Source organism: Sarcophilus harrisii, chromosome 4 (assembly GCF_902635505.1).
Source record: "Sarcophilus harrisii chromosome 4, mSarHar1.11, whole genome shotgun sequence".
Classification (NCBI taxonomy): domain Eukaryota; kingdom Metazoa; phylum Chordata; class Mammalia; order Dasyuromorphia; family Dasyuridae; genus Sarcophilus; species Sarcophilus harrisii.
In genome coordinates this window covers 67,884,233-67,911,520 of record NC_045429.1, presented here as the reverse complement: position 1 = coordinate 67,911,520, position 27,288 = coordinate 67,884,233, and the positions used below count along the sequence as shown (strand labels likewise).

At 34.5% G+C, this 27,288-nt stretch overlaps 1 protein-coding gene across 1 annotated transcript in view; it reads right to left on the bottom strand.

Annotated features, from left to right (window-relative positions):
• Nucleotides 1–16,668: 16,668 nt before the first annotated feature.
• Nucleotides 16,669–27,288, bottom strand: part of SOAT1 (sterol O-acyltransferase 1) — a 69,447-nt gene continuing 58,827 nt past the window's right edge. The window contains exons 12-16 of the mRNA XM_031936959.1: nucleotides 26,750–26,847; nucleotides 25,793–25,891; nucleotides 24,509–24,644; nucleotides 24,002–24,147; nucleotides 16,669–19,690 (exon numbers count right to left, since the gene is read on the bottom strand). Coding sequence (XP_031792819.1) covers nucleotides 19,634–19,690; nucleotides 24,002–24,147; nucleotides 24,509–24,644; nucleotides 25,793–25,891; nucleotides 26,750–26,847 — 536 coding nt within the window. The 3' untranslated portion in view covers nucleotides 16,669–19,633. The remainder of the gene's footprint in view (nucleotides 19,691–24,001; nucleotides 24,148–24,508; nucleotides 24,645–25,792; nucleotides 25,892–26,749; nucleotides 26,848–27,288) is intronic.

Here is a 27,288-nt window from a genome sequence, read left to right as displayed (position 1 = left end):
TGAAGGGCTTTGAATGCCAAACAGAGCATTTTGTATTTGTTTCTGGAGACCATAGGGATTATTGGGATTTATTGAATAAGGGAATGATGTGATTAGATCTGTGTTTTAAGAAAATCACTTTGGTGGCTGAATGGAGGAACAGGAACTGGAATGGGGGAAGAGACTTAGGGCAGGCAGATTCTCCAGCAGCTATTGCTATAATCCAAGCATTAAGTGAGACTGAATTAGTGATGGCAGTGTCAGAGGAGAGAAGAGGATATATTTGAGAGATGTTGCAAAGGTGAGATCAACAGGCTTTTAGCTGTAACAGATTGGATAAGGGTGGTGAGAAACTGAGGAATCTAGGATATAGAATTCAGGAATCCAGGATATAGAATTCAGGAATCTAGTTTGTGAACTTGGATCCCAACTGACTTGATTCCTGGTTCTAAAAGTCAAGGTTTAGGTCTAATCTGGCCTAAGAAACTAATGAGCTGTGTAACCCTGGTCAAGCACTTAACCTCTCTTTGTGACTATCTATAAAACAGAAGGTTCAAATAAAATGATATTCTAAAGCTTATTCTTTTTTTTTAATTTATTTTTTTTTTATTTAATAGCCTTTTATTTACAGGATATATGTATGGGTAACTTTACAGCATTAACAATTGCCAAACCTCTTGTTCCAATTTTTCACCTCTTACCTCCCACCCCCTCCCCCAGATGGCAGGATGACCAGTAGATGTTAAATATATTAAAATATAAATTAGATACACAATAAGTATACCTGACCAAAACGTTATTTTGCTGTAAAAAAAGAATCAGACTCTGAAATATTGTACAATTAGCTTGTGAAGGAAATCAAAAATGCAGGTGTGCATAAATATAGGGATTGGGAATTCAATGTAATGGTTTTTAGTCATCTCCCAGAGTTCTTTTTCTGGGCATAGCTGGTTCAGTTCATTACTGCTCCATTGGAAATGATTTGGTTGATCTCGTTGCTGAGGATGGCCAGGTCCATCAGAACTGGTCATCATATAGTATTGTTGTTGAAGTATATAATGATCTCCTGGTCCTGCTCATTTCACTCAGTATCAGTTCGTGTAAGTCTCTCCAGGCCTTTCTGAAATCATCCTGTTGGTCATTTCTTACAGAACAGTAATATTCCATAATATTCATATACCACAATTTATTCAGCCATTCTCCAACTGATGGACATCCATTCAGTTTCCAGTTTTTAGCCATTACAAAAAGGGCTGCCACAAACATTCGTGCACATACAGGTCCCTTTCCCTTTAAAGCTTATTCTCTAAATAAATAAATTTCTAATTTATATCTATCTGTACAATAATATATGAATATTTAATAAAATTTATATATTTAATATTTATATGTAATACAATAATATTTAATAAAAAATTTCTAAAGCTTAATAAGATATTTCTAAAATCTTAAAGCACTACATGAATACTAACTAGTGTTATAATTAGGTCACTGCCACTTTACATATCCAATCTACTTGACCATTTGGTTTCCCACAAGATTCCAGATATAGGCCAGAGCAGCAAAAAGATGCTGTCAGGAGTTGCTTAAGAACATGTCTTTGATCCCTTTAAGCTCTGGTTATTGCTGTTCAGTCCTGTTTGAATTTTCTTGGCAAAGATATTGAAGTGATTTGCCATTTCTTTGCTCAGGGTATTAAAGCAAAGAGATTAAGTGATTTGCCCAGCTAAAGAGTGTCTAAGGTCAAATTTGAATTCTCTGACTCCCTGTCGACGTGTGTGTTGTTGTTGTTGCCCTTCATTCTCAGAGTACCAAATGACATTTTTATGTTAGTGTGAACTTAACAATGTGTCCAGTGGTGGCTGATCAGACCGATACTCAAATGCTCTGGTACAGGTCAGACACAAATAGTCCCTATGAATATTTGGGGTGTATTCTCTTAACTTTGTGCATCTAGCATTTCTTCTGAATTAATTTAATTATGCTTCACTTACAGAGCACATCCCCTTTTCTGATGAGGGTACACCTTGCTGGCTTCTGTGCCAATGTCTCCCATGTCATATAATCAATTCTAAAGTTCTTAAGAGCAACCTCGGGAGTGCCCTTGTATCGCTTTTTCTGACCACCTTGTAAGCACTTGCCCTGTGTGAGTTCTCCATAAAATAATGTTTTTGACAAGCGTACATTTGGCATTGGAACAATGTGCCCGGCCCAATGGAACTGTGCTCTCTGCAGTAGAGTTAGAATGCTTGGCAGTTTAGTTTGAGAGAGGACCTCAGTGTCTGGTACCTCATCCTTCCAGGTGACCTTCAGAATCTTTCCAAAATAATTCAAATGGAAGGATTCAGTTCCTTAACATGGCTTTGGTACAGGTTTCATGGCTAGCACTCCATCCAATGAACTCTGCAAAAGATCCCCAGCCAGTTGATAAATTCAGTGAACTTTGTCCCCGGTGACCCATCCTCCTCCCTCCCACTCCCATCCCCTCCAGATACTGGGGCCTCTCTGTAGGATTGCTGTAAGCCTAGTGACTGACTAGAGGTGTGACCCTGAGCAAGTTGGGTCAGTTCACTTCTAGCTCTAGTCATCTGACTCACACATTCATTCTGACACATACCCTTAGGAAAGGATCTACTAAACTCACATTTCCTGGATTGCGAGACTGGGCTTGAATCTTCCCCCAGAATCCCAACACACTGCTTTGCATGGAGTAGGTTCACAATATTTGAATGGAATAAGATATAGGATCGTAAATTTAGAGATACAAGGCATCCATTGAACCGAGAAGGGAACTGAAGGCCAGCGTGGCTAAATTGTTGCACAAGGCTTCCTGACTCCACCCCTTATAATTTCTCTGTAAACTTTGCCTTTAACTAAACAGGGAAAAGGAAATGTGACAGAAATAACTTTAGTAAAAATGGAATATTTTGAGGGTGATCAGTTTCTTAAGTGACACAATGCCCTTTTTTTGGTAGGGGAGAGTTATTCCCAGTGTTCAAGCACAGACCTTGGCCAGTAGTAAATGCTTTTTTTGATTTGACTTCTCATAAGAGGAACAGTATTAACAAAAAGTACTTTGGGTTTTGAGACAAGTGAGAACTTCCGCCCTGTAGTGATAGAATAAATTTGAGTAAGATTGATTAAATTTCTAAAGATTGCTAAGGAGACAAAGGGCAGAGATAAATCTTCAACTAGTATTTAGATGGAAACACTAATCTCTCAGAAGAGAATCTGCAGCCAGAGTTTTTTGGTTTTTTCCTCCCTAACACTATAGTTTGAGATAATTGGATAATTTAAAGAATGGTTAACAAAGGTTTCTAAGAACTGGGGCAGCTAAGTGGAACAGTTGCTAGAGACTAGACCTGACGTCAGGAAGGCTACATCTGACACTAACTGATGGGTCCTGGGTCACTTAACCAATTGTCTGCTCCAGGTTACTCAGCTGTACAATGGAAATAATAATAGCACTTACTTTGCAAGGTAGTAATGAAGTTATTAAAATGAGATAAACATTTGTAAAGTAAAATATAAACTTTATAATGTTATATAAATACTGTCATTACTACCTAGATACTCTATAGATGTTTTTGAATTGCTTGTTGATTCATTGGTTATATGGGTTAAATGTTTTAATTTTTCCATTCAGGGCCATATGGACTGTATTATGCTTTCACGTCTGTATTTCTTGTCTTTCTATAACAGAGGTCCTGAACCTTGTTTTGTATCCTGGGTTCCTTTAGGAAAGCGGTGAAATCTAAGCCCCTCGAGCCCTTCTCAGAATTCTGCTTTTAAAAAGTTGAAGGTCCAATCTCTCTGTCTCTCTGCCTGATTCTCCTCTTTCTCTCTCTGTTTCTCTTTCTGTTTCTCCTCTCTGTCTCTCCTATCTCTCTCTCTCTCTCTTTCTTACACACACACACACACACACACACACACACACACACACACATATATATATTTCTCTTTCCCTCCTTCTCTCTGTCTCTGTCTGTCTCTCTCTCCCCTCCATGTTTTCTCCTTCTTTCCTCCATTTTCCCCTCTCTTTCCTTCTTTCTCCCCCCATTTTATAATCATAAAATGACTCGGGGGAAGAAAGGCATGGAGAGAGAATTTTCTTACTTCTCAAAGAGGTATCATGAAGCCTTCTTTTTCTTTAGAAAGAAAATAATAACAAATGTAGAATAAAATGGAGTCTATTATGTTTTCTCCAAAATCCACTTTCAACAAAGGAATGTTAAACATATGTCAGAGATGAAGGAAAAATAGCCCAATGTTCTAGCTTCCCAAGCTCTTTTCCCAGTTTTATCAACCATTATTACCTCAAATTCCTAGCTCAGGGTCATCGTGGGGTATGGAGTATTGCAGGAAGACCAGTGTGAGAACATGCTGAGTCCTTTTCATGGCTGCCCATCCACTTTTCATTCAACTCTTAACTAAGCATCCAAAAATCTGTAGCATGCACAGCATCTGTACCCCGAGATAAACTTGAGGGTAACCAATGGGCTTCAAAAAAGTTTATCCTAAAGATGTGAAGATTTATCCCCTCCCTCTTCTCAGCACTGTGGAGCATTTAGAGCTTGGTCATCCACTGGGACCATTCATTGCTCATTGTCTTAATTTTTGTCCTGCCGCTGGATTTCAGTGATTCTGGAAGGAGAGGAAGGCTGACAACTTTGTGCAATTCAGCCTTACTTAAATCCAGTTCATGAGTAAGTGAAGACATTGCCTCCTGAAGGACAAACAACCACAACTTGGGATCATCTGCAGATTTGATAAAGATGGCACAATGCCTTTGTCCAAGGCTCTAGGGATAAACAGCCCAGGATCACTCCACTGGATCATTCCTTTCGATTTGACTTGAAAACTAGTAACTATCACAATTCCAAATCCACCTAATTGTATTGTTGTGTAACTTACACACTCAAGTCTTTTTTCTAAGAATTGCTGGAGTCTTCTACATTAAAAATGTGAAGTTCTATAGCATTCCCCTAATCTACCAATTTAATAATTTTTCAGGAAAAGGGGTTAGGGTTTATCTAGCATGACTTTTTAAATGTTGTTTTGTTAAAGCCATGCTGGCCCTTTGAAATCACAACTTTCTTTTCTGGATGTTCATTAACTTATAGTTTTTGCCTTTAGTATAGTGTATGGCTCCCATTCTCTATCCCCCCCTTTTTTTTTAAATTCAGGAATTTGCCCTTCACCTAAACATGGTGCACTTCTCTGAGCAATCAGGTGGCTCAGATAGAGCACTGTCCTGAGGTAGGAAAATACGAGTTCAAAATCCAGAACCAATTACTAAATTGTGTGACTTTGCATAAGTTTTTGTACAAGGTTGTTGTAAGATCAAATGAGATAGTATTTATTAAGTGCTTAGCACAACGACTGACAAGTAGTAGGCACTTGTCAACTTTTTTACTTTCTGTCAGCTTTCACTGACAATCACATCCAATAGTTCCTTCAGTCTTCTGTGAATATTGGGCAGGAGTTTGAATCGTAGTCAAATACTTACCAGTTCTGTTACCCTGAGCAAGTCACTGAACCTAGTTCCTTCATCTATAAAATGAGGATATTTATCTACCTCTTAAAGTTATTCTGAAGATCAAATGAGATAATATTTATAAAGTGCTTTGCTATCCTTAAAGTACTACATAAATGGTCTCATCCTTTGTTTTTTCTTTTGCTTACATATTTTCCCCAATTAACAAGTATTTATTTTTTCTTGTCATCTACCCCCAACAATTGGAAAACAAAAACAAAAACAAACACACACTTCAAACTCCCACAATGGCTATATCAAAAAAATATTTCATTCTGCATCTTGAATCCAACACTTCTCTGTTTGGAAGTATGCAATATATTTTATCACTGGTACGCTGGAATAATGGTTGGTCATTGAATTGATCAGAGTTCTTAAGACTTTCAAAGGTTTTTTATATCTTTTATGTTATTTTTCTTATATAAAGTGTTCTCTTGATTCTGTTCACTTTACTCTTTATAAGTCTTCCCAAGTTTCTCTGAAACCATTTTTCAATGAAAAATGCATTTTTATTGGATTTCTTATGTAGAAATAATATTGCATTATATTTATACCTTATTTAATTGGTAGGTGCCCATTCCTTGAGATTATAATCCTTTTCCACCACAAAAAGACTTACTATAATTATTTTTGTACCTCTGGGCACTTTTCTTCTTTCTGTGATCTCTTTGGAGTATGTAACTTGTAGTATTATCTCTAAGTCAAACAGCTTCTACAGTTAGTGAGTGACTTGTTGAGCCATTTCAAATTACTTTCCAGAATAGCTGAATCAACTCAGTTTTCCTGCAAACTCTAACATTTTTCGTTAACTTTTGTCAACTTTGCAAATCTGAAGGGTGTGAGGAAGAAACTCAGATCTAAAATTATATTATAAAGCAGCAGTTACCAAAACCATTTGGTATTGGCTAAGAAATAGACTAGTTGATCAGTGGAATAGGTTAGGTTCAAAGGACAAAACAGTCAATAACCTTAATACTCTAGTGTTTGACAAACCCAAAGACCCCAGCTATAGGGATAAGAACTCACTGTTTGACAAAAATTGCTGGGAAAACTGGAAATTAGTATGGCAGAAACTAGGCATTGATCCACACTTAACACCATACACCAAGATAAGGTCAAAATGGGTTCATGACCTAGGCATAAAGAATGAAATTGTAAATAAATTAGAGGAACACAGGATAGTTTACCTCTCAGACTTGTGGAAGAGGAAGGAATTTATGACCAAAGAACTAGAGATCATTACTGATCACAAAATAGAAAATTTTGATTATATCAAATTGAAAAGTTTTTGTACAAACAAAACTAATGCAGACAAGATTAGAAGGGAAGCAATAAACTGGGGAAACATTTTTACAGTCAAAGGCCTGATAAAGGCCTCATTTCCAAAATATATAGAGAATTGACTCTAATTTATAAAAAAAATCAAGCCATTCTCCAACTGATAAATGGTCAAAGGATATGAACAAACAATTCTCAAATGAAGAAATTGAAACTATTTCTAATCATATGAAAAGATGCTCCAAGTCATTATTAATCAGAGAAATGCAAATTAAGACAACTCTGAGATATCACTACACACCTGTCAGATTGGCTAGAATAACAGGGAAAGATAATACGGAATGTTGGAGGGGATGTGGGAAAACTGGGACATTGTTGGTGGAATTGTGAATACATCCAGCCATTCTGGAGAGCAATTTGGAACTGTGCTCAAAAAGTTATCAAACTGTGCATACCCTTTGATCCAGCAGTGTTACTACTGGGCTTATATCCCAAAGAGATTTTTAAAGAAGAGAAAGGAACCCTTTCCCATGACTGTTTGTGGCAACCCTGTTTGTAGTGGCCAGAAACTGGAAAATGAATGGATGCCCATCGATTGGAGAATGGTTGGGTAAATTGTGGTATATGAATGTTGTGGAATATTATTGTTCTGTAAGAAATGACCAGCAGGATGATTTCAGAAAGGCTTGGAGAGACTTACGTGAACTGATGCTGAGTGAAATGAGCAGGACCAGGAGATCCTTATATACTTTAACAACGACCCTGTATGAGGATGTATTCTGATGGACATGGCCATCTCCAGCAACGAGATGAACCAAATCAGTTCCAATGGAGCAGTAATGAATTGAACCAGTGTAAGAACTCTGGGAGATGACTATGAACCACTACATAGAATTTCCAATCCCTATATTTTTGCCCGCCTGCATTTTTGATTTCCTTCACAGGCTAATTGTACAATATTTCAGAGTCCGATTCTTTTTTCACAGCAAAATAACTGTTTGTACATGTATACATATATTGTATTTAATTTATACTTTAACATATTTAACATGTATTAGTCAATTTGCCATCTAGGTTTGGCTTTTGTCAATGCTGTAAAATTACCCATGCATATAACTTGTAAATAACTTCCTATTTATATTATTTGATCATTTGTCATTTGGGGACTATTTAATATTCTTACAAATTTTATTAGTTCTTATAAGAAGCTGCTGCAAATTTTTTGTTTCCCTTTTAATTTTATTTAATCAAAATTATTCATTTTAAATTCTATGATCCTTTTTATTAATGATCTTTTTCAGGTCATAAATTCTTCCCCTATCCATAAATCTGAAAAAAAAATTTCCTTCTTTCTCTCCTTTGTTTCCTATGATCTTTTATATCTAATTTATTTATTAATTTAGATTTTATCTTTGTATATGATTTGAGATATTGATCTAATCCTGATTTCTGCCAGACTATTTTCCAGGTTTTCCTGAATTTCTTTCAAATAGTGAATCTCTACTCCAGTAAGTGTTTTGAGTTTACCAAACATTGGATTCATTTGTTTTTGTATGTTGGTGATCTAATCTTTTCTCCTGATCAACCTCTTTGTTTTTATTCTCCTTTGAAAATTACTGCTATGTAGTTCAGTCTGAAATCTGATACTGTTAGCTTCCTTTTTCCTTCTTATTTTTCATTATTTCCCTTGAGATTTCTGATCTTTTGTTCTTCTAGATAAGTTTAGTCATTTTTTTCTAGTTCTACAAAATAAATTTTTGGTACTGTGACATGGAACTGATGGAGTAAATTTATTTAGATGGTATTGCCATTTTTATTATATTCAGCTTAATTTATCCTAGAGCAATTAAAATTTCTCCAATTTTTTTAGATCTTTGTGTGTTACAGCTATATTTATATGGTTCCCATATTTAATGAATTCCCAAATGTTTTATACATGAAATTGATTGGATTTAACTTTTCTAAAATTTTATTCAGGTACTTATCTTCTTTCTTTCTTTTCTTTTGTTAGACATGTCTTAGTGAAAGGATATGCATTAACTGGGGAATGAATAAACAAACTATAATATGTATATATATATATATATATATATATATAATATATAATGAAATACTATTGTGCTGTAAGAAATGATTGAAGGTTGCAGAAAAACTGAGAAAATCTGTATGAATTGATATGAAGCGAAGTGAGCAGAAGCAGGTAATTTTTATAATTGCAGTAATTTGAAGACAATCAACTTAGTACCTCTGTTCAAAAACAATGATCAAACACAATTCCAAAGGATTCATAATGAAAAATGCTATGTGCTCCCAGAAAGAGAGCCAATGGACTCAACAATGCAAACTGAAATGCATTTTCTGCTTTTTAAATTTTTTTGACATCTGATATGGGAATTTGCTTTGTGTGATTATACACACATAATAAAAATTTCCCCTTGCCTTCTGAATGAAAACAAAGAGGGAAAATTTGGAACAAAAAATAAAATTAAAAAAACTCCTACATAGATTTGTCTCCCATATGAAAGGGGAGGGAGGAGTGCAACAGTGATGTCTTCTCTGTTATAGTTTTGCATTTACTTCTCCCTATAAACCATTTGATTTTTCTGAAGTATTTAGACACCATGCTATTCAGAATAAATATCTAAATATTGATTTGATCCCTTTGTTTATGGTATCTTTCATTCTCTCTCAACAAGTCAATATTTGTTTTGTTTTGTTTAAGATTATTGTCATCACTGTTTTTTTTTTTTTTTTTTAGTTCTGATGAAGCATAACAGATTTTGCTCCAGTCCCTTATTTTAGCTGTGTGCATTTTTATTTGGATTACTTTGTGAGTCTCTTTGGGGTAGGGACTGTCTTTTGCTATTTTTTGTATTCCCATGTGCTTATTACCACAGTGCCTGGCACATAGTAGGCACTTAATAGTTAAATGATTCAATTGTATTTCAAGTATGTTTCTTGTATGTTTCATTGGATTCTGTTTTTTAATCCGTTCTGCAATTTTCCTTCATTTAATTCATGTTCACAGTTATCATTGTGTATTTCCTTTCATCCTCTTCTCTTACTGGATTTTTTTTAATTGAGGGAGGACTACAAAGTCATTAGAATCACTTTCTCCTCAGGAGCTATCTAGGTCCAATGGAAAGATATGGATCAAAAGGACTGGAGATGGCGCTGGACAAAGAAAGGTCTCCCATTGCACTTCCTCAACTAAGCTGTAAATTCTGCTTCCAAGTCAATCTGGATGGTTCTCATTTCTTTTCTAAAACTCTCAATTCTTTTCCAGTTCTTTTCTCTAGCAATTCCCATTTATTTGTAAGAGGATTAAGATAACAATAACAAACTCCTGCACCATTTCTGCTAAAACTTCTAGTTAATTTTGTGGCCAACCTGTTTTTCTCTGAGATTGTGTAGTTATTTTTTCTTCTGGGATTGTGACTTGAGTATTCTCACTTTCATAAAAGCTTTTATTTTTGGTAATTGTTTTGCTCTTATTATTCCAGCTTTACGTACCAATTGGGATTTTGTGATAAAACTAAGTTCTTTTCTTCTGGAAAAATGCTAAGGCCTTGTCTGGTCCTGAATTGTATTCTCTGGAGTCCTGCTGCTGCTTTCTCTAAATATTAGGCACTATGTTCTTCAAGAATTTTAGGGGCAAGTCAGGTTGAGGGTCTGCAAAAATCTAAAATAGCCCAAGTTCTCAGATCTAGGTAAAATCTGAGTATTGCTTCTTTTCTCATTTGTACTTTGCAAACTCTTCACTCTTGTTTTGGGCCTGAACAACACAATTTCAGATTTCTCCCTTGTTAGAGCTCTAGATTATTATTGGTCCTTGTTCCTATCAGTAAGCAACAGAACTGAAGGCCTTCCCCTGAGTCCTCTGTGCCCCAATTATTTACCTGCAGACCCCAATCTGGTTCTGTGGAATGGATTTATGACTCCACTCTGGTCAGCATTATACAGTTACCTGTCTACACTGAATCCAAGAACTCTTCTTTACCTAATAAGGACAGCCACAGATCCGGGCTCAGTTTGCATGCTGGAATACTTTGCATAGGAATATTTGGGTAGAACTTCTCCCCAGAGCCCTCAGACCTCTGGCTATTACCTTATACTAAAGAGGGCTTTAAAAAATAACACATTGAAGTTTCTTCTTGGATTTCCTAATTTTAACTCAATCTAGTGTTCTTCCTCTATTTTTGTTAAAAGTAATTGTTAGAACTGGACTGTATTTCTTCTTTCTACTCCTCCATCTTTGCCTATCTCTTCATTTCTTCTTTTCTCCCAAAATAACTCCCTAAAAGAAATATTTTTGGTCCTCTGCTTTCCTCACAAATTTCATTTCCTTCCGAGCTTTAGCATTTCAGTCAATTTTTACATGGCCACATCACATCCACATCATTCTGTTACTTGCTTTTGCTTCTTTCTTTTTGACATGCTTTTTAAAGAAAAAAAAATCCAAATTGATTGGATTTACCAATTTGTTCAAACAGTTCATATTTTTTTCTTTCTTGCTGAATTCTTAGAATTTCACTCCTGAATTTTTCTTTCCCTTCAGAATTTTGTTTCATAAAATCCTGCCTACCCTTCGTTTGAACCCTTTGAAATCTGTTCTTCTTGAATCTAGGATACATGCTAAAAGCAATCTGATTTTCCTCTCCTCCGTAACAAACTCCAGGAGGGAGCGGTCACTTCCCCACAAAGTTCTCATTCACACCTCTGCCACTAATGTTCCTCACTACTAGTGAGAATCAGACCTAGAATTGATTTCTCCCATTGCCTCTCCATTTTTTGAAGGATGAAATTATCTTTTAAGACAGACAAGTTATTAGCTACTCTTCTTCAGGCAATCTTAAGAGTTTTAGCAGATATCTGAATCACTGAAGTACTCCCCACCTACCACTGTTTTGAACACTACTATAACATCCCTCTGTTATCAGGCTTGTGATGTTTGCTTTTTTTCCCAAATCTCACATCTATTTTTAATTTCTACTCAGGTGATTTATAGAAGGCTGCTATATGACTCCCTCATATTTCTTAAGATGTAGCACTATTATATCTGAGTTCTTACCCATTCTATTTCTTTTACAAATGGTATGACCTAGCTAAAGACACTTGCTAGTCTAATACCATAGAATCGAAAGGTCAAATATATATTTTATATATAAATGTGTTCTTATATGTAAAATAGATAAATATTATATATATGTACATTCATCATATATAAATATATTCTTTTTATAAAGAATTGAGAGCTTTAGAAAAGAAATGAGAACCATCCAGATTGACTTGGAAGTAGAATTTACAGCTTAGTTGAGGAAGTGCAATGGGAGACCTTTGTCCAGGGCCATCTCCAGTCCTTTTGATCCATATCTTTCCATTGGACCTAGATAGCTCCTGAGGAGAAAGTGATTCTAATGACTTTGTATAGTCCTCCTCAATTAAAAAAAATCCAATAAGAAAAGAGAATGATTCCCTAAGTTTAGTCAGTCAATAAGCATTTATTTAGAATCTACTATGTGTAAGGCACTGTACTAAGCACTAGGGATACACAAGAGGCAAAAGATAATCCCTCTTGTCAAAGAGAAACTTGTGATAATCTAATGGAGGGGACAATAAGCAAAGCAAATATATACAAACAAGCTTTATACGAGATAAAAAGTTAATAATTAACAGAGGGAGGCACTAGAATCAAGAAGGATTGAGCAAGACTTCCTCTAAAAGATAAAGATTTTCATTAGAACTTGAGGAAAGCTGGGGAAGCCAATAGTCCATGTGGAAATGAAGGAGAGCATTCCAGATTTAGGAGAACAGCCAGAAAAAACTCCTGGAGCCAAGAGATGGAGCATCTTGTTCCCCAAAGAGCAAGGCCAGTGTCTGGATCAGATCTTAGAGTACTTAATGAGTGATATAAAGAATAAGAAAACTGAAAAAGTAGGACCAAGAGGGCTACATTATGAAGGGATCTGAATACCAGAGGCCTTTGCATTAGATCTTGCAGACATCAGGGAGCCCTTGGAATTTATTAAGTAGTAAGTTAAGGTTAACACAGCCAGGTCTACTTCTTTAGGAAAAATTACTTTGGCAGCTGGAAGATAAACCAGGATGGAGTAGGGAGAGGCAAGTAGCCCCATCGACAAATTATTGTCATAATCCGAGGACGAGGTGATGAGAGCCTGCACTAGATTGGTGACCGGTTCAGAAAGAAGGGGACATTTTCAGATGTGGCAGATGAAATCAAAAGGACTTGGCAACAGATTGGATAGGGCTGTGTGTGTAGTACAGTTCACTGTCTAAACCAGAGAGCAAGAACTGTTTTTGTTTTTTCTTTATAGCTTGAGTTTTAACACAGTACCTGGTACATAAATGCTGAATAAGTGTTGATTGAATTTATAGATTTCTTCTTCTCTTTATGAGTAGCAATAAAATTTTAACTATTCTTGTGGGACCTTTCTGCTCCTCATCCAAACTAGTCCCCACTCTTCTGCACTGCCATTATATACTCTGCATTTTCTGACTAAAAAAATAAAAAAAAAACCCAAGAAACAAAAATATTTCTGCACCTTGATCCCAGAGAAGCTGGGATTGATCCTTTTCAAATCTGAGATTCTGATTTCTGTGATAACACTTCCTCTTCCACAGTACTAAAGATGCTCTTTAAAGTCAATAATTTCATCACCAAATGTCACCTTCCCTCAATGTACTGCACTCCTCCTCTTCTTCATGCCTTCCAAGACCACTCTCCTCACACTCCTATCATTCAATCTCTTTTCCTGATAACTTAATAGTATTTATTCTGCAAAGACATGCTCAGTCATTTTCTTGCCTTTGCAATTAAATGACACTCAAATCACTTCACACATCTCCTGTCTTAATTGTTCTTCTATCTGTACTCATTTTCCCAGGAGAATAAAGAATATATCTACTGGCACCCCAAATTTAAATATTCAAAATTAAATTTCTTTGCTCATGAGACCTATTCTCCTTAGTATTTCTATGGCCTGATTTCCCAAGTTATTATCTTTTGATCTTTCTTCTTTCTCTCATATCAATAACCATGGTCCCACCGATTCCATTTCTATATCACTCATATACATCCCTTCCTCTATTCTGGATGTGATTTTTTTCAGCAACATACAGACCACACAGTAGGTCCTATGTTTATTTTCCTCTTCTACCCTCACCAATGCAGGGCCAGTAACATAATCTTGGCTGCCTCTTCCTCTGTCACACAAATGGTATGTCAAGATGGACTAGAATCCAGGTCTCTACCCACTACACAACACTACACTTCCTGCCCATCTGAAATTCCACAATAGCATCCACTTAATTTCCTTGTCTCTTCCTTTAGGCTTTTCACAATTTGTGGCTGTCCTGCCTTTATGGCCTTATAACCTCTCTACTCAGCTACACTGGAGTATTCCCTGCTCCACATCCATATCTGTGGGCTGAGAGGAGTAGTCCTCAGGGAAGATATACAATATCTAAATTTCTCACCTAGTGGAATTTTATTTTAGCCACAGCTTCAAAGTTTGAGCAGTGTCTCAAGCGGCAGTATTTTCACTAACTTATGATATTTATATATAGCATCTATTATATAAAGCTAGACACTTTACAAATATTATTTCCTAACCACCTAGAAGGTATATACTATTACTACCCCCATTTTATAGATGAGGAAAATAAGATTGACTCAACTCCAGTATTCTATCCAGTGTACCACCTTACCACAACAATATATAATTCATTTTTTTGCAAACTTAATATAAATGGTAGCTATTATTAATATGCATCATTCATTTAGCCTAGTAATTTGTCTTTGCTTTACTTACTTAGGTGATATATATCTGCTTGTTTTCTTAAGATTTGTTAATAAATAAGTTAAACAGAAACCAATAATCCTTTTGGTTTGTCATAAGGGGCCCACTCAATACTTAAGTAGTTCATTTTCTTTTAAGACTTGTTCGTAGTCAGTTTTATTAGTTAAGTTATGTCTTTTAATAGATACATCTCAGGTAAAGAAAGAAAAACCTCATACATATTAATAAAAATACATGTGTGTATATACATGCTACATACATAAACACATAAAATATCATTGCTCTTTTCAAACTAGAGTTTGGAAATATAAACCTAAAATCTAACACTAAATAAAGGAACTATATAATATGTAATGTATAAGAATGTATAAGAAAACCATGTGGTTCTTGCCTCTTTTACAAATGAAGCATTGAATTCCTTTCTTTACAAAAAATAAAAAGGGAATTTATCTGAACTAAATTATGTTATAAATATATATTATATAATCATATATATAAAATATAATTATGTAATAATTATATAAATATATTATATTATAAATAACACAAAAACATTATTTTTCCAAATATATTTATTTATTTTATTCTTCATGTGAGTATTTTTACATTCTTCATATTTCGAAGTTTAAAAAAGGCATCTTGTCTGTTTACAAAGTCAATTCTAGTACAGTAAATACTAAACAAATTATAGTACCAGTGAACAGACAAAAGGAAGATTCAGGGGAAAAAACAGGCACTCAAAAAAAAAAAAATCAGATGAAAAAAGATCAGAACTCCAATAATATGTAAAAATAACCAGTTCCGAAGTATACCATCAGTCTTCATTGGAAAATATCATGGGTAATGTGCAATGAGTGAAAGGCCCAGACAAGAAGAGCAAGATCCTCACTGGGGGACAACCAGCTTGTTCCTTGGCACAATGGCTCAATTTCAATTCCACACTGTACCTACTGCTAAATTATCAGCATTGGTGAATGGCAATGTTCCCATGTTACAAATTTATTTAAAACAAGACAGAATAACAATGAAAACACATCCCTACCACTTAAGATCGATGCACAACAGCTGCTTCTCTGAGCCTGAAGGGCAGCTCAAGTGGGAATGGAAAAACACTGAAACTGACCCTAAGTTCTACTAAAAGCACAAAAGCAAATATTCACTCAGTGAAAAAAGGAAAACCCAGAAATGAGAGGTGCTTCTGAAAAAAAGGAAGTGCAGGCTTCTCATTCTGGCTTCGGCAGCCGATTCTGAATCATGTGAATGAACCACAGTTTAACTTAGAAACTAGGAAAAGAACAAAGGTACAAACACCATGAAAAACAGGCTGCTTTTAAGGCCTTACAGTTCCCGGAATTAACTTTCTATTCCCACCAAAAATGCTGCTTCTCTGTCTGCTTCACAAAGTTGAGACAAGATAACTAATAAACATATACTGAAAATGATGCCCCAAGTTAACACCAGATACCAAGCATAATCCTGCTGCCTAATATTCCTGTGATAAGCATTTTGGTGATCTCAGATTCATCCAAAAACTTGCCAGTACCAACTGTATTCACAGCATTCAATCTGCCCCACAAATGTTTCAATAGCTCATAATTTATATCCTGGATACCACAACTTAGTGGCTATACTGCTAACTCTCCTATCATACTGTGGGAAGTATGAAATAACACAGAAAGATAATACTGCTTTGTCTCAAATATCCAAAAATATTAAAATTGTATCTGAATATCAATCATTTAAGAATATAGGAAGTATGTTACAGAAGAGGAAACTGGTTATGAAATATAATTTTGTCAACAGTGTAAACTGTTAGCAACAATACAACAGAGAAATCTGAGTTGCTTTAATTACCATGGCATTCAAATATGCACTTTAGTTTCCAAATACCCTAAAAACCATTAGATAACAAACAGTAAGTTCCTAGAGAGCAGGAACAGTTTTTTATTTGGTCTTTTTCTCTCATTAGGTCAACACAGTGCCCATCACAAAGTACTCAATAAATACTTTATTGATTGGTTAAAGTCTTATTTTGGGTCTTGAAGAGATTTCACTGATTGAGTAATAGAGAGCTTCCAGACTAGCAACTGTTTTCCAACTTAGATTTGCCTACCTACTATCTTCTTACTAATGCTAAGAATGTCTTTAAAGTAATTTCTGGAGAGAAAAGCATATGCTATCTAAACAATACTGCTGAAAATAATTACTAGAATAAATTCTGTTGCAAGGAAAATTATTTGATCCTGAAAAACCCACACCAATACAATTTATCGTTCTGAAATTTTCCAAGAATACCCATTTTTTCAACATAGAAGAAAAAGCATTAAAAAAAAATCTAACGAGGATTTTTATGTCTCAATGTCCATTTAACTTGCTTTCGTTATTTTCCAGAGGTCAATTTTAAATCTCCCATTAAACAAAATTATCAAGCATGGGCCTTAGTTATTGAATAAACATATGAAATTAAATGGATTTCTCAATGTTTTCTTAGTTTACTCATTTTCCTGCCAGAAAGTTCTCAGCAGCTATATCACTAGCAAATTCAAGTCATATATGACAGTAGAAAATTGGCTTCATATTTACTCTCAAGGAAAAGTTTAAATGATTTTGTGATTCTGATTGAAACCATACTGAAATAAAAGCTTTTGTTAACTAATGCCAACTACATAGGAACATAGGAAGAAAACCTTTTCAACTACAGGATTCTGTGAGTAATCTGAAAGGGCTTCAAATATTATTTTCAAATAAATATTACTTTAAAGTTAAAATGAAATGAAAGTGATTAAAAAAAAGGGACCCTGCAACTCAGCAACATCTATATAATCTAGTCTTTGCATCTCTATGAGATTAGAATTAGACCCCTATTCTCCTGACCTCTCAACTTGTTCATATGATCAAGACAACTATAGAGAGACCATCAACCAAGAGAGACATAAGATTCTGCTGATCCTTTGAGGTGCTCTCTAGAAGACAGAAATCAAAAGACTGAGCCAAAACTATTCCTCCCTGTAGTCTCATATCAATTCAAATTCTCATGTTAAGACCATTTAAAATCTCAAAATTAGAGGGAAGAAAAAGGTAAACTACTAAATAGAAATGCATATACTTTCAGCTGCTCAGCTAAAGCTCTGGGTCAATTAGTTAACAAAAGGAAAATTCTTGTCCAAGAATTCTTAATAAAAAGGGAAATAAATATTCCACTCTGTATGATGGGGTAAAATACCACCTTTAAAGCTCTAATTGAAGGTACTATAGAGATAAATACCAAATGCTTTTCCCCTTCAGTAATTACCTTACAAGCCTACAGGACACAGTCCTTTGAATATTTTCAAAGGTAGCAATAAAGGCAGGCAATCAAGTTGAGTAATGTGTTTTGGAGTAAAAATTAGACACAAAGTAATGAGACTGATTTCCCATGAGACTTGAAAAGTAGCTCCAAAGGCAATTTCCAAAAGAGGAATTCAAAATACCTTTAGAGCAATGACCATATCGCCTCTATAAGTACATTAGTTTGCTAAGGTCATGATGGCAAAAAATCATTCATCGTCCTCGGCTTTGTTGAAAATACAGTGTTAATCCTTGGGTTATGGAGGCAGTGCTACACGGTGAACTTGTTATCAAAAAGATCTGAGTTTTAAGCTACATGAACTTAGGAGATTCCTTTAGAAGTTTCCTTCAGTTTGGCTAAGAGAATTTCCAAATTCTTCACATGTCTATAATCTACAAACCTGAGTCAGGAGGAACTTGATGATTGAATTCTAATCTTTCACATTTCATCAAATAGTAAAATCTATACTTTCTCTCTAGTAGAGTATTAAAACATTATGGAAGAAACAAAATATACTTTACAGAATCAAAGAGAATAGAAACATTTCCTTGAAAACAGTCACAGTTTCAAATGTACGTAGAAGCACAATACTACTGAAAAAGAGTCATCACTGAATTATGCAGGAGCCAACTTCTAGGTTAATCTCCTACCTTATTACTGAGGAAAGTGACCAAATTTATTATACATTTACAGAATTTAGTCTACATCAAATTTTAAAATGATTCATTTTCCTTTGAGAACAATAGTTATATAGAGGATAATTCTAAATAAAGTCAAACCAACCTGAATTTTCAAAAATAGATGGTAAATTGCTCTCTGAAAAATTTAGGCCCTTACTATTGTGTAATGAGCTCCATAATAAATAACAATACTTGTTTGTTCCCCCAAAAAGAAACAGCTTAAGAGGATTATAAGAAAAACAACAACCCTCCATCATCCCTTGGCCTGATCAGGAATAGATGAACCTATGTAGGATTTCTAATAGAAAGGAATACTTCTATTTCACATAAATCTCATGGCCTACGTTAGAGAACACAGAAATAACATGAAATGATAACTTTAGTTCAGAATATTTTTTGACTCAGCTGAATGGATTCTTACATATATATTGGAATAAAAACAATACAAAAAAGTACAAGAATTATTTTTGTAAAAATCAATGACATTTGTCCTTTATATATATTATTCCATATTAACAGTTATTCCCTTTTTCAAAAACATTTTTAATCAATACACGTAACAGTGTGCATAGACATAAGTTGCAAGCAATAGATATTCAAAGCATTAATTCTTTAAATGTGTTTTGGCTATTTCATTAACTAAGAAAACATATACAATGTTTAATAAATGAGTACAGAAAGATAAATAATGGATGGATGTGCCTGCTCAGCTTTGGTAGGCTGGCTCAGCCAAAAATCTGTGTGTACCTTAGAGATTACTCTGAAAGAAAAAAACTTCCTCCTTAACAGGATTTCCAATGGACTTGACTCACTGTCTTGGCTTCAGAAGACTGGCACAGAACTGGCTTCCTGACCATAGAAACTGGTCACTATAAATGGATGGGGTCACTCATAGCAATTTGATTTTTCTTGACGCAGCATATCTTTCTTTAAAAAAAAAAAAAAGTAGCTACTTTTCCAAAATCAGGTGGCACACACATTCAATCAGGAGAGAAAATCGAAGTCCAAGTTTTTAAAACACATAATGACAAGTCCAGGAGCGTGGTCTTACATAGTCTAGAAACGTTGGCTGCAAAAAATAGAATGGGAAGGTTAGTGTGCAAGTGAGGCATCTTATAAAACACATTTTGAAAATTCCCCCCAAAATTTTTTGTGTTTTTTTAGGCCAAAAAAAAAAAAAGAATAATTGATTTAATTAAATTTTAAAAAAAATCAAATAAATTATATATAATTCAAATGATGCATAGTAGCCTCATTCAATACATAAGTTATACTTTGCTAGGCATTTTGTATTTTGAAGAATGGTCCATCTGAATATGTATGTTACTGGAGGAATGAAGAAATGAAAATAATACAAAGGGATAGATCCACTAAGCATACTAAGTACCCTCCTTTCTTACTGAACTCCAATCAAGACTGACACTAAAAAGATACATTCATTATAAAGCTAGTTTCTAACAGTTCAGCTCAACTTCTGGCAGGGTGAGATTCAATTTGAGGCTGGTCAAGAGAGAATGGAAGAGGAAGAAATTAAAGGCACTGCAAAGCATTAGATAAAGGTATGAGAAGGCCAAAGACACTTACAAGGCAGATAAATGTCTAAAATTTATTTTCTGAAATTTCAGATCTGATCTCGTCCTGAATCATTGTTTTAATCTTAAATAAGTTCACTCTTATAACTACCTTCTTAACACTGACCATCTATTCCATTTAATACTACAGAATGGTTATATGACCATTTATTTATTTAGGTTATTTATTTATTTCTTCATTTAAAAGAAAATTAAGTTTAATAATTGTCAATAGATAAATATAGAAAATAAGGGGCAAAGTTTTATGTAAAATTTAACTTTAACAAGGTGGAAGTAAACAAGTTTTTTTTTAAAGCCTTTTTGATTTTTGTATCTCCACCCAGAAAATTGGAAGTTCCACCATGTTTAGTTCTGATTCCTTCCTTGTAATTGATCTACCTGCAGTCACAGCTTCATGTTTTGGTTCTGCTGATTTCACTTCATAAGATTCTTATTGGAATAGGGAGAGGGAGGGACTGCATTTGTGATTTCCTTTGTAGAGGGTATTCCCAACTGAGGAAATTCTGGCTACCAATATTAAGTTAGCACTTTCTCTGAAGAGTTACCTGGAACCCCAAAAGATTTAAATAGTCTGTCCAGGGTTACATGGCTGGTTCCTATCAGAGGAAGAAAATGAACCCAGGTTCTCCTGTCCCCAAGACCATGTGCTACAGCTCATGTAACATCTCCTGTCCTAAATAAGGCAGAATGTAAAGGCTGCTGACTTAAAATTCTCAAGGATGAAAGACACAAAAATACTTGTAATGAAAACAGGGACCTCTTTAAAAAGGACTAAAGGAGATTATGCAGAAAACATCAACAACCAACTAAAATTTTTTAAAGATGTAAGAAAGATGTTATTGCAAAGGCAGCCAAAAAATGATAAGAGAAGAGTAGCAAAGTCCAAGAGTGTTTAGGAGAACAAAAATTCAGAATGAACTGAGACAGTGAAGATGAAAAAGAAAAACAAAAAAAGTTGAGGGTTTTAAAAGGCTCCAATGGGGTAAAAGACGATCAAAGAGATAACCACTGTTTGAAGTAGACAAGATAAATGGTAATGGATTACAGAGAATAACTTAACCCTTAATTTTCTGGTTTACTCTGTCAAGGAGTATGAGAACAGAACAAAAAGGTAGATAATATAAGTTAATGGCCGCCATATGTAGGGGAACAGTAAGAATGCTTAAGTGCCTTCAGCTCATCTACCAGAAGAAGTGTCCTAATAAACTTAAAGAGCTGGCAGAGATGAGTGCTGAGTCACTGAAAGGGAGAAAACAGGGCTTGCAGGCGGTGACTGTGACTTCGACCCATGGCAGTTTCATGGCTGCATTATTAAAGGAATGACACGTAGACACTTGCAAAGAGAAGCAGACTGCCAGAGATTCGCTGACAGCAGGGCCTGCTGTGGCAACCTTGTTTCTCTCTCTTTCAAAACTCAAGAACAGATTGGTGGGCTGGGGCAATGCTGTCGACACTGCGTACCAAGATTTTAGACAAGCCCTGGGAAAAAAAAGTCTCCTATGCAATTCTTATTAAAAAAAAAGAGAAGGAAAATGTGGTTGATTTGCAAAGAGGTGAATAGCTGGATCCACAAAGTAGTTATTAACAATCTGTTACCATCGTAGGGGAAGCTGTTATGGAATGCCTCTAGATCTGTGCTGGGCTTTAAGCTAACATACATTTTTTGGATAAAAGAACACTTAAAAATAATACACATAAAATAATAATAAGAATAGTTAAAATTACACAGTAGCTTAAAGTTTGCAGAGTGCTTTACAGATGTAATTTCATTTGATAAAATAGCATGTTTATGATACCTTGAAGATGATCCAAAATTTGGGAGGGATAGGGAGATATATCTAACTCAGTCAAAATGAAAATCTCAACAGGCTAAGACTTTGAACTGAATCTAATAAGGGCAAAATTAATAGCTGAATCTTGCATCTGGAATCATAAAAAAACAACTTCACAAGTATAAGATAAACTAGATACAGCTGGGCAGCCTCAAACTCAATGTGAATCAGGAAACCAAGGAAATGTCATGGAAAGAAAAATTTAGGTTTGGTGCAAAGGAAAAAAAATCTAACACCAGAACTCTCCAAAAATGAAATAATCTGCCTCGTGAGTTAAAGTTCTTCTCACCAAAAATCTTCAAAGCAAAGACTAATTGCCATTCAATCAGGATTCTTCTTGAGACAGGAGTTGAATTACATAGTTCAAGTTTCCTTCCAACTCTGAAATTCTAAAATTCTATTATAGGTGTTTTCATATTTCCTTATATACTGTATATTTGTTGTTTTCATGGCTTGCTATTACTTTAAATATACTGCAACTTGTCAAATCTTACTCATATAGATTACTCCAAATATTTCTGATATCAATTCTGATAGATTACTGAATACTTCTACACAAATGCGTCCTTTTTTATTTTGGGGGGGGGAGATAAATCAATTTATTTGAATAGCAACTAGTAGGCCCTTTTACCGAATTGAATTCCTACAGAAGAATGACAAGACTAGAAAGGTAGATGAGTCACTTTATATAGAGCTTAAATGGCAAGCTAAAGCTTTTGCTTGGAGACAACAGGTCTCTGAGCCTATTTCAGAGTAAGGATTAACTAAGATTTGTATTTATAAAATGCTATTTTGCAAGTTGATTGTAGGGGAGAAAGTGGAATCAGGGAGTTCAATGAAGATATTATTGCAGTAGTATAAGCAAAAACTTCTGAAGGCCTGAATTAGTTTAGAGGTCAGAGAAGGGCAAGAATGGGGGAGATATTTTGAAGGTAAAACTGACAAAATTAGGCAACTACTGGATATGAGAGGTGAGAAAAACGGATGAGTCAAAGATGACTCAGAGATTGTAAACCTGACTTGACAGGAAAAGTAGTAGTACCTTAACTTCAATAAAAACAGGCAAGTCTGCAGGAATCATGGGTTATATGGAAAATAAGTTCTGTTTTAAATATGCTGAGTTTGTTATATCTCAGGGTAAGAAATAAAGTAAGCAGAACTAAGAAAAACATATATAAAATTACTACAATGTAAATGAAGAGACTCATCCCCACCAAACAATGAAGTTGAATCTGTTAAAATTACAAGGAACAAGTTTGATGATGAAGATGTGAGATACAGGAAGGCATTCTTTTACTCTTACTCCTTTGAAAAGGTTGGGAGGATTGTACAAGTATGGAACAATATCAGTTTGTTTGTTTTTTTATTGTGATGATTTTATTGAATTTCCTTCTGGCTCTTTAAAAAATTTATTTTTAAATAATTTATTTTTTCTGGCTCTTAATGAAGGGGGAACGATAGATACATGAAGGAAATGCAAATCATAAAAACAAAAGATAACAAACATATTTTTTTAAAAATTAGCAAGTTTGAACATCTTTTCATGTGGTATAAAGAGTTTGTACATACTTAAATGTGATTACTTACAACAAATTTTTTTTCCCAAATTTTACTTCAATACTGCTTTCTCTTATATAAAACCTTTTCACTGTATAATCAAGGCCATTAATTTGGATCTCCTATACTTTCCTCTATTTGACTGATAAAAAATATCTTGCTCCATAATTCAGACAAATTTTCCATTTTTTTGATCTCTAGTATTTAGTGACCTAATAAACACATATAGTGGCAAATGTCATGGATTTGGATCCAAATCTGTTTTTTGTTATTCAATTCTATTTCTGGCTTCTCTACTCCATTTTGTTCTGTTTCTCTATTTCTCTGTCCATTTTCTAGTGATAGTTTTCACACATTTTAAGATCTGGTAGTTAAATGTCTTTTACTCAGATTACTTACGTTTTTCAAAGGACACTGCTGACGTGCATACCACTCATGAGAGTATAAGCACAGTAAGATTCCATGTCCCAAGAAGAGAGATGTCCACATCAAGACATTCCAAATAGGCCTTTTCCGACTGTCATTGGCAACGAAATTGAAAATCACTGGAAGTCAGAAGTAAGCAAGACAACAAAAATACAGTTACCAAGGTTATCTTTTCCAAGTCCTACAGAGTATCAACTGGGTACTTAGACTATACTTCTATCATTTTGGTCAAGAGTCCAAGGAATAAAAATGAAGCATTACAATGAATCCATTTATTTAGAAATAAAAACAGATCAGGAATGGTCTTAACAGTATCAACTATTAATAAAGGGATTACTAATAATATTTATGGTTCATAGAAGAGCAGAAGTCCTAAGACCACCTAGTAGTCACCTAATGAAACATCACGTTCTGGTTCTAGTATTGCCAATAATCTCTTTTAGCACACACTCGTAGCTCTAATTTTGTAGAAAAACTTACTTCCAAAGAACATGAAGAGTACGAAGAGGACTGGGTAGAAAAAGCTCAAGCACAAGGCCAGGGCATACTCATGCACTACAGCAGACACTGCAAAGACAGATACCATGGCGACTGTTTTGAACCTCCTGCTGAAAAACTTGGGGAAATAAACAAAGTTTAAAAAATTAAATCAGACATGGATCACAAATAGACTTAGAGATTCTTGGTCTTATCCATATAAAACTTATAGGGTCTTTCTGTTAAAAGACCCAGGCACATCTTTCTACCACAGTCAAAAGCTCCCTGCAGATAAAGGAATATTCTCTAAGAAACAAGTATGATCCCATATACAAGAGTCTGTGGAAAGAGAAAAAGGAAAAAGGGAAGAAAGAAGAGTGTCAGACAAACATGATTAAGGGTATACAGATTAAGATTCACAAATTAAACAAGCTACTCTCTTTGCCATTAACAGATATACATAATTGTGCCTTAATATGAAGGATATCTACTGGCAAAATAGGGCTGGCTAAACATACCAGGGGATGATTATTCAGTTGTTCAGGACTGTTCAGAAATAACACCCTAGGTCAATGCAAAGAGGCTAGAGACATAGAAACTTCTAGTTTTTTTTTTAAATAAGACCTGAGAAATAAGAAAACAAAGCATTATCTGAAACTATAATATTAGTCAAATGCAAAAAAGATTTCCATTTACAAAAATTTAATTGTAATTCATACTTTTCCAGAAGCATATGTGTTATAATTAAATTGAATATATTTCTAGAACTACTGATTAGGAAATACTTTTTTGTTTAAGCAATTATTCCATGATAGAACTAAGTTAGATAGGAACTAAGGAATCAACTAAGGAATACTAAAGTTTTAGAGATATTGCCAGGAGCCCATATCATTAGGGAGAGCACCCAAAGTCACACGGGCCCTTTGGACTGTTTCTATTAATCAGTTATATACTGAGTAATACAAACTTCATACATACCATATGCAGCCCTGTGCTAGGTACTGTGGGAGATAAAAGAAAGATTAAAGCCAGTTCCTGCCCTCAAGGAACATACATAATTCTAATACAAAATGTAGCGAGGGATCAGGGAGGCTAACTGATAAAGGGGGTAGGGGGAGCACAGGAGGGAAAGAGATACAGAGAGACAGGGAAAGACATAGAGAAAAACAGACCAGTCCCTTTCTTAATGAGGTAAGCTAACTACTTCTACTTTGCTGCCCTTATACCTTCTCTGAGAAGGTCCCAAATTCTCAAGAAGATAGCATGAAACTAAAGTTTATAACTCACCCAGAGGAAGTCTTTGTAAGCATAGTAATAGAGCCAGTCATGGACCACCACATTCCAGGTTCTATAATAGTTGGCATATGATGTTGAGTTCCACCAGTCCTTTAAAAAAAAAAAATATATATATATATATATATATTTTAAAAAAAAAAAAACCCAAAAAGGTGAGGACATACAGTTAAGGGCAAAAAAAAAAAAAAAAAAAAAAAATATGTCATGAACTAGACAGACTAGGATTCTTGTTGTTTTTATCCCAACATGATCATCAATTATTAGTTAATTCATATCATGCTAATTTCCCAAGAACTCAAAAGCATTAATTCACAAAAGGAAAATCATTCCTAGTACTGTTTATAATAAAAATCACTATTTTGTTGTATAGTCGGAAAAGTAAAAAGACCACAAGTGTACTTCCAACAAGTTCCAAAACTATAGAACTATTATTAAGTCCCTTGTTTTCTCAAATAAAGGACAAAGATGCCATTTTCCCAAGAATGTAGTAAAAATAATTCTAAGGACTTATGAAACTAATATTATAAAGCTATAAATAAGGATTTGGGACTGAAGGATAAGAAAATTGAGAATTAAGAAAACTGCCTTCTCCATACTTCTCTTTTTTAATTATTAAGGTCTACTGAGTACATGAAATACTCATTAACAAAGTCTCTTGATGCCATATGAAGCAAGTTTATTCTGTTTTAATTAGCAGTCCAGTTTCACAAGATGCACTAAAAAACAATGCAATAAAATAATTTAAATCAGGATTTATAGTAGAGCTTAAGTTATATCATAAGTTCAATTCATCTGCTGACAAGATTGTGTAAAGGAGATAATTCTCAATTTTTATATGACATAAAATAACAGATATTAACGAAATATGGAATTAGAAACGAGGCTATAAGTAAAACACAAATAAAAAATGGAAAACAAAAAATTATCTGCTTTTGTAAAGTCTCTTACCTTATAGAACATCCTGTCCCCAAAACGTAACATCTCCGCAAAGGCATTAAGCCAACAATGCAAAACGGCAAAAAAGGAAAGAAACAGCATCAGCACACCTGAAAAGATCAGATAAAGTATCAGATTCCTTCTTAAGAGTTAACACAATACAGTGAAATAAAATAATATCATTTGCTTAGCAGGAATTTTATGCTTCAAACAAACAAGCAAACAAAAAAACCTGACTCCCTCTGTAACCCGTTTGTCTTCAGGGTAATATTTGCTGAAAAGCCATTATATTTATTTTCTATAAACTAGCTTTTTGAGAAGCTGTAGAGCTACCCAAGTACTATGTTATTTGTGTAAACCTCTAGTTCTAACTACTCCCAAGTATAAACCAAATAGGTACCTAAGAACATATTAAGATATTATACAGAACACATAAGATCACTAGTATTTCCTTGTATGCAATCAAATGAAGTATATTTAGGCTTCCATTTTATTTAGAGTTTTCCATTTCTCATAATGAAATGTCTGACTTTGTCATCTGGTTGCTTGAA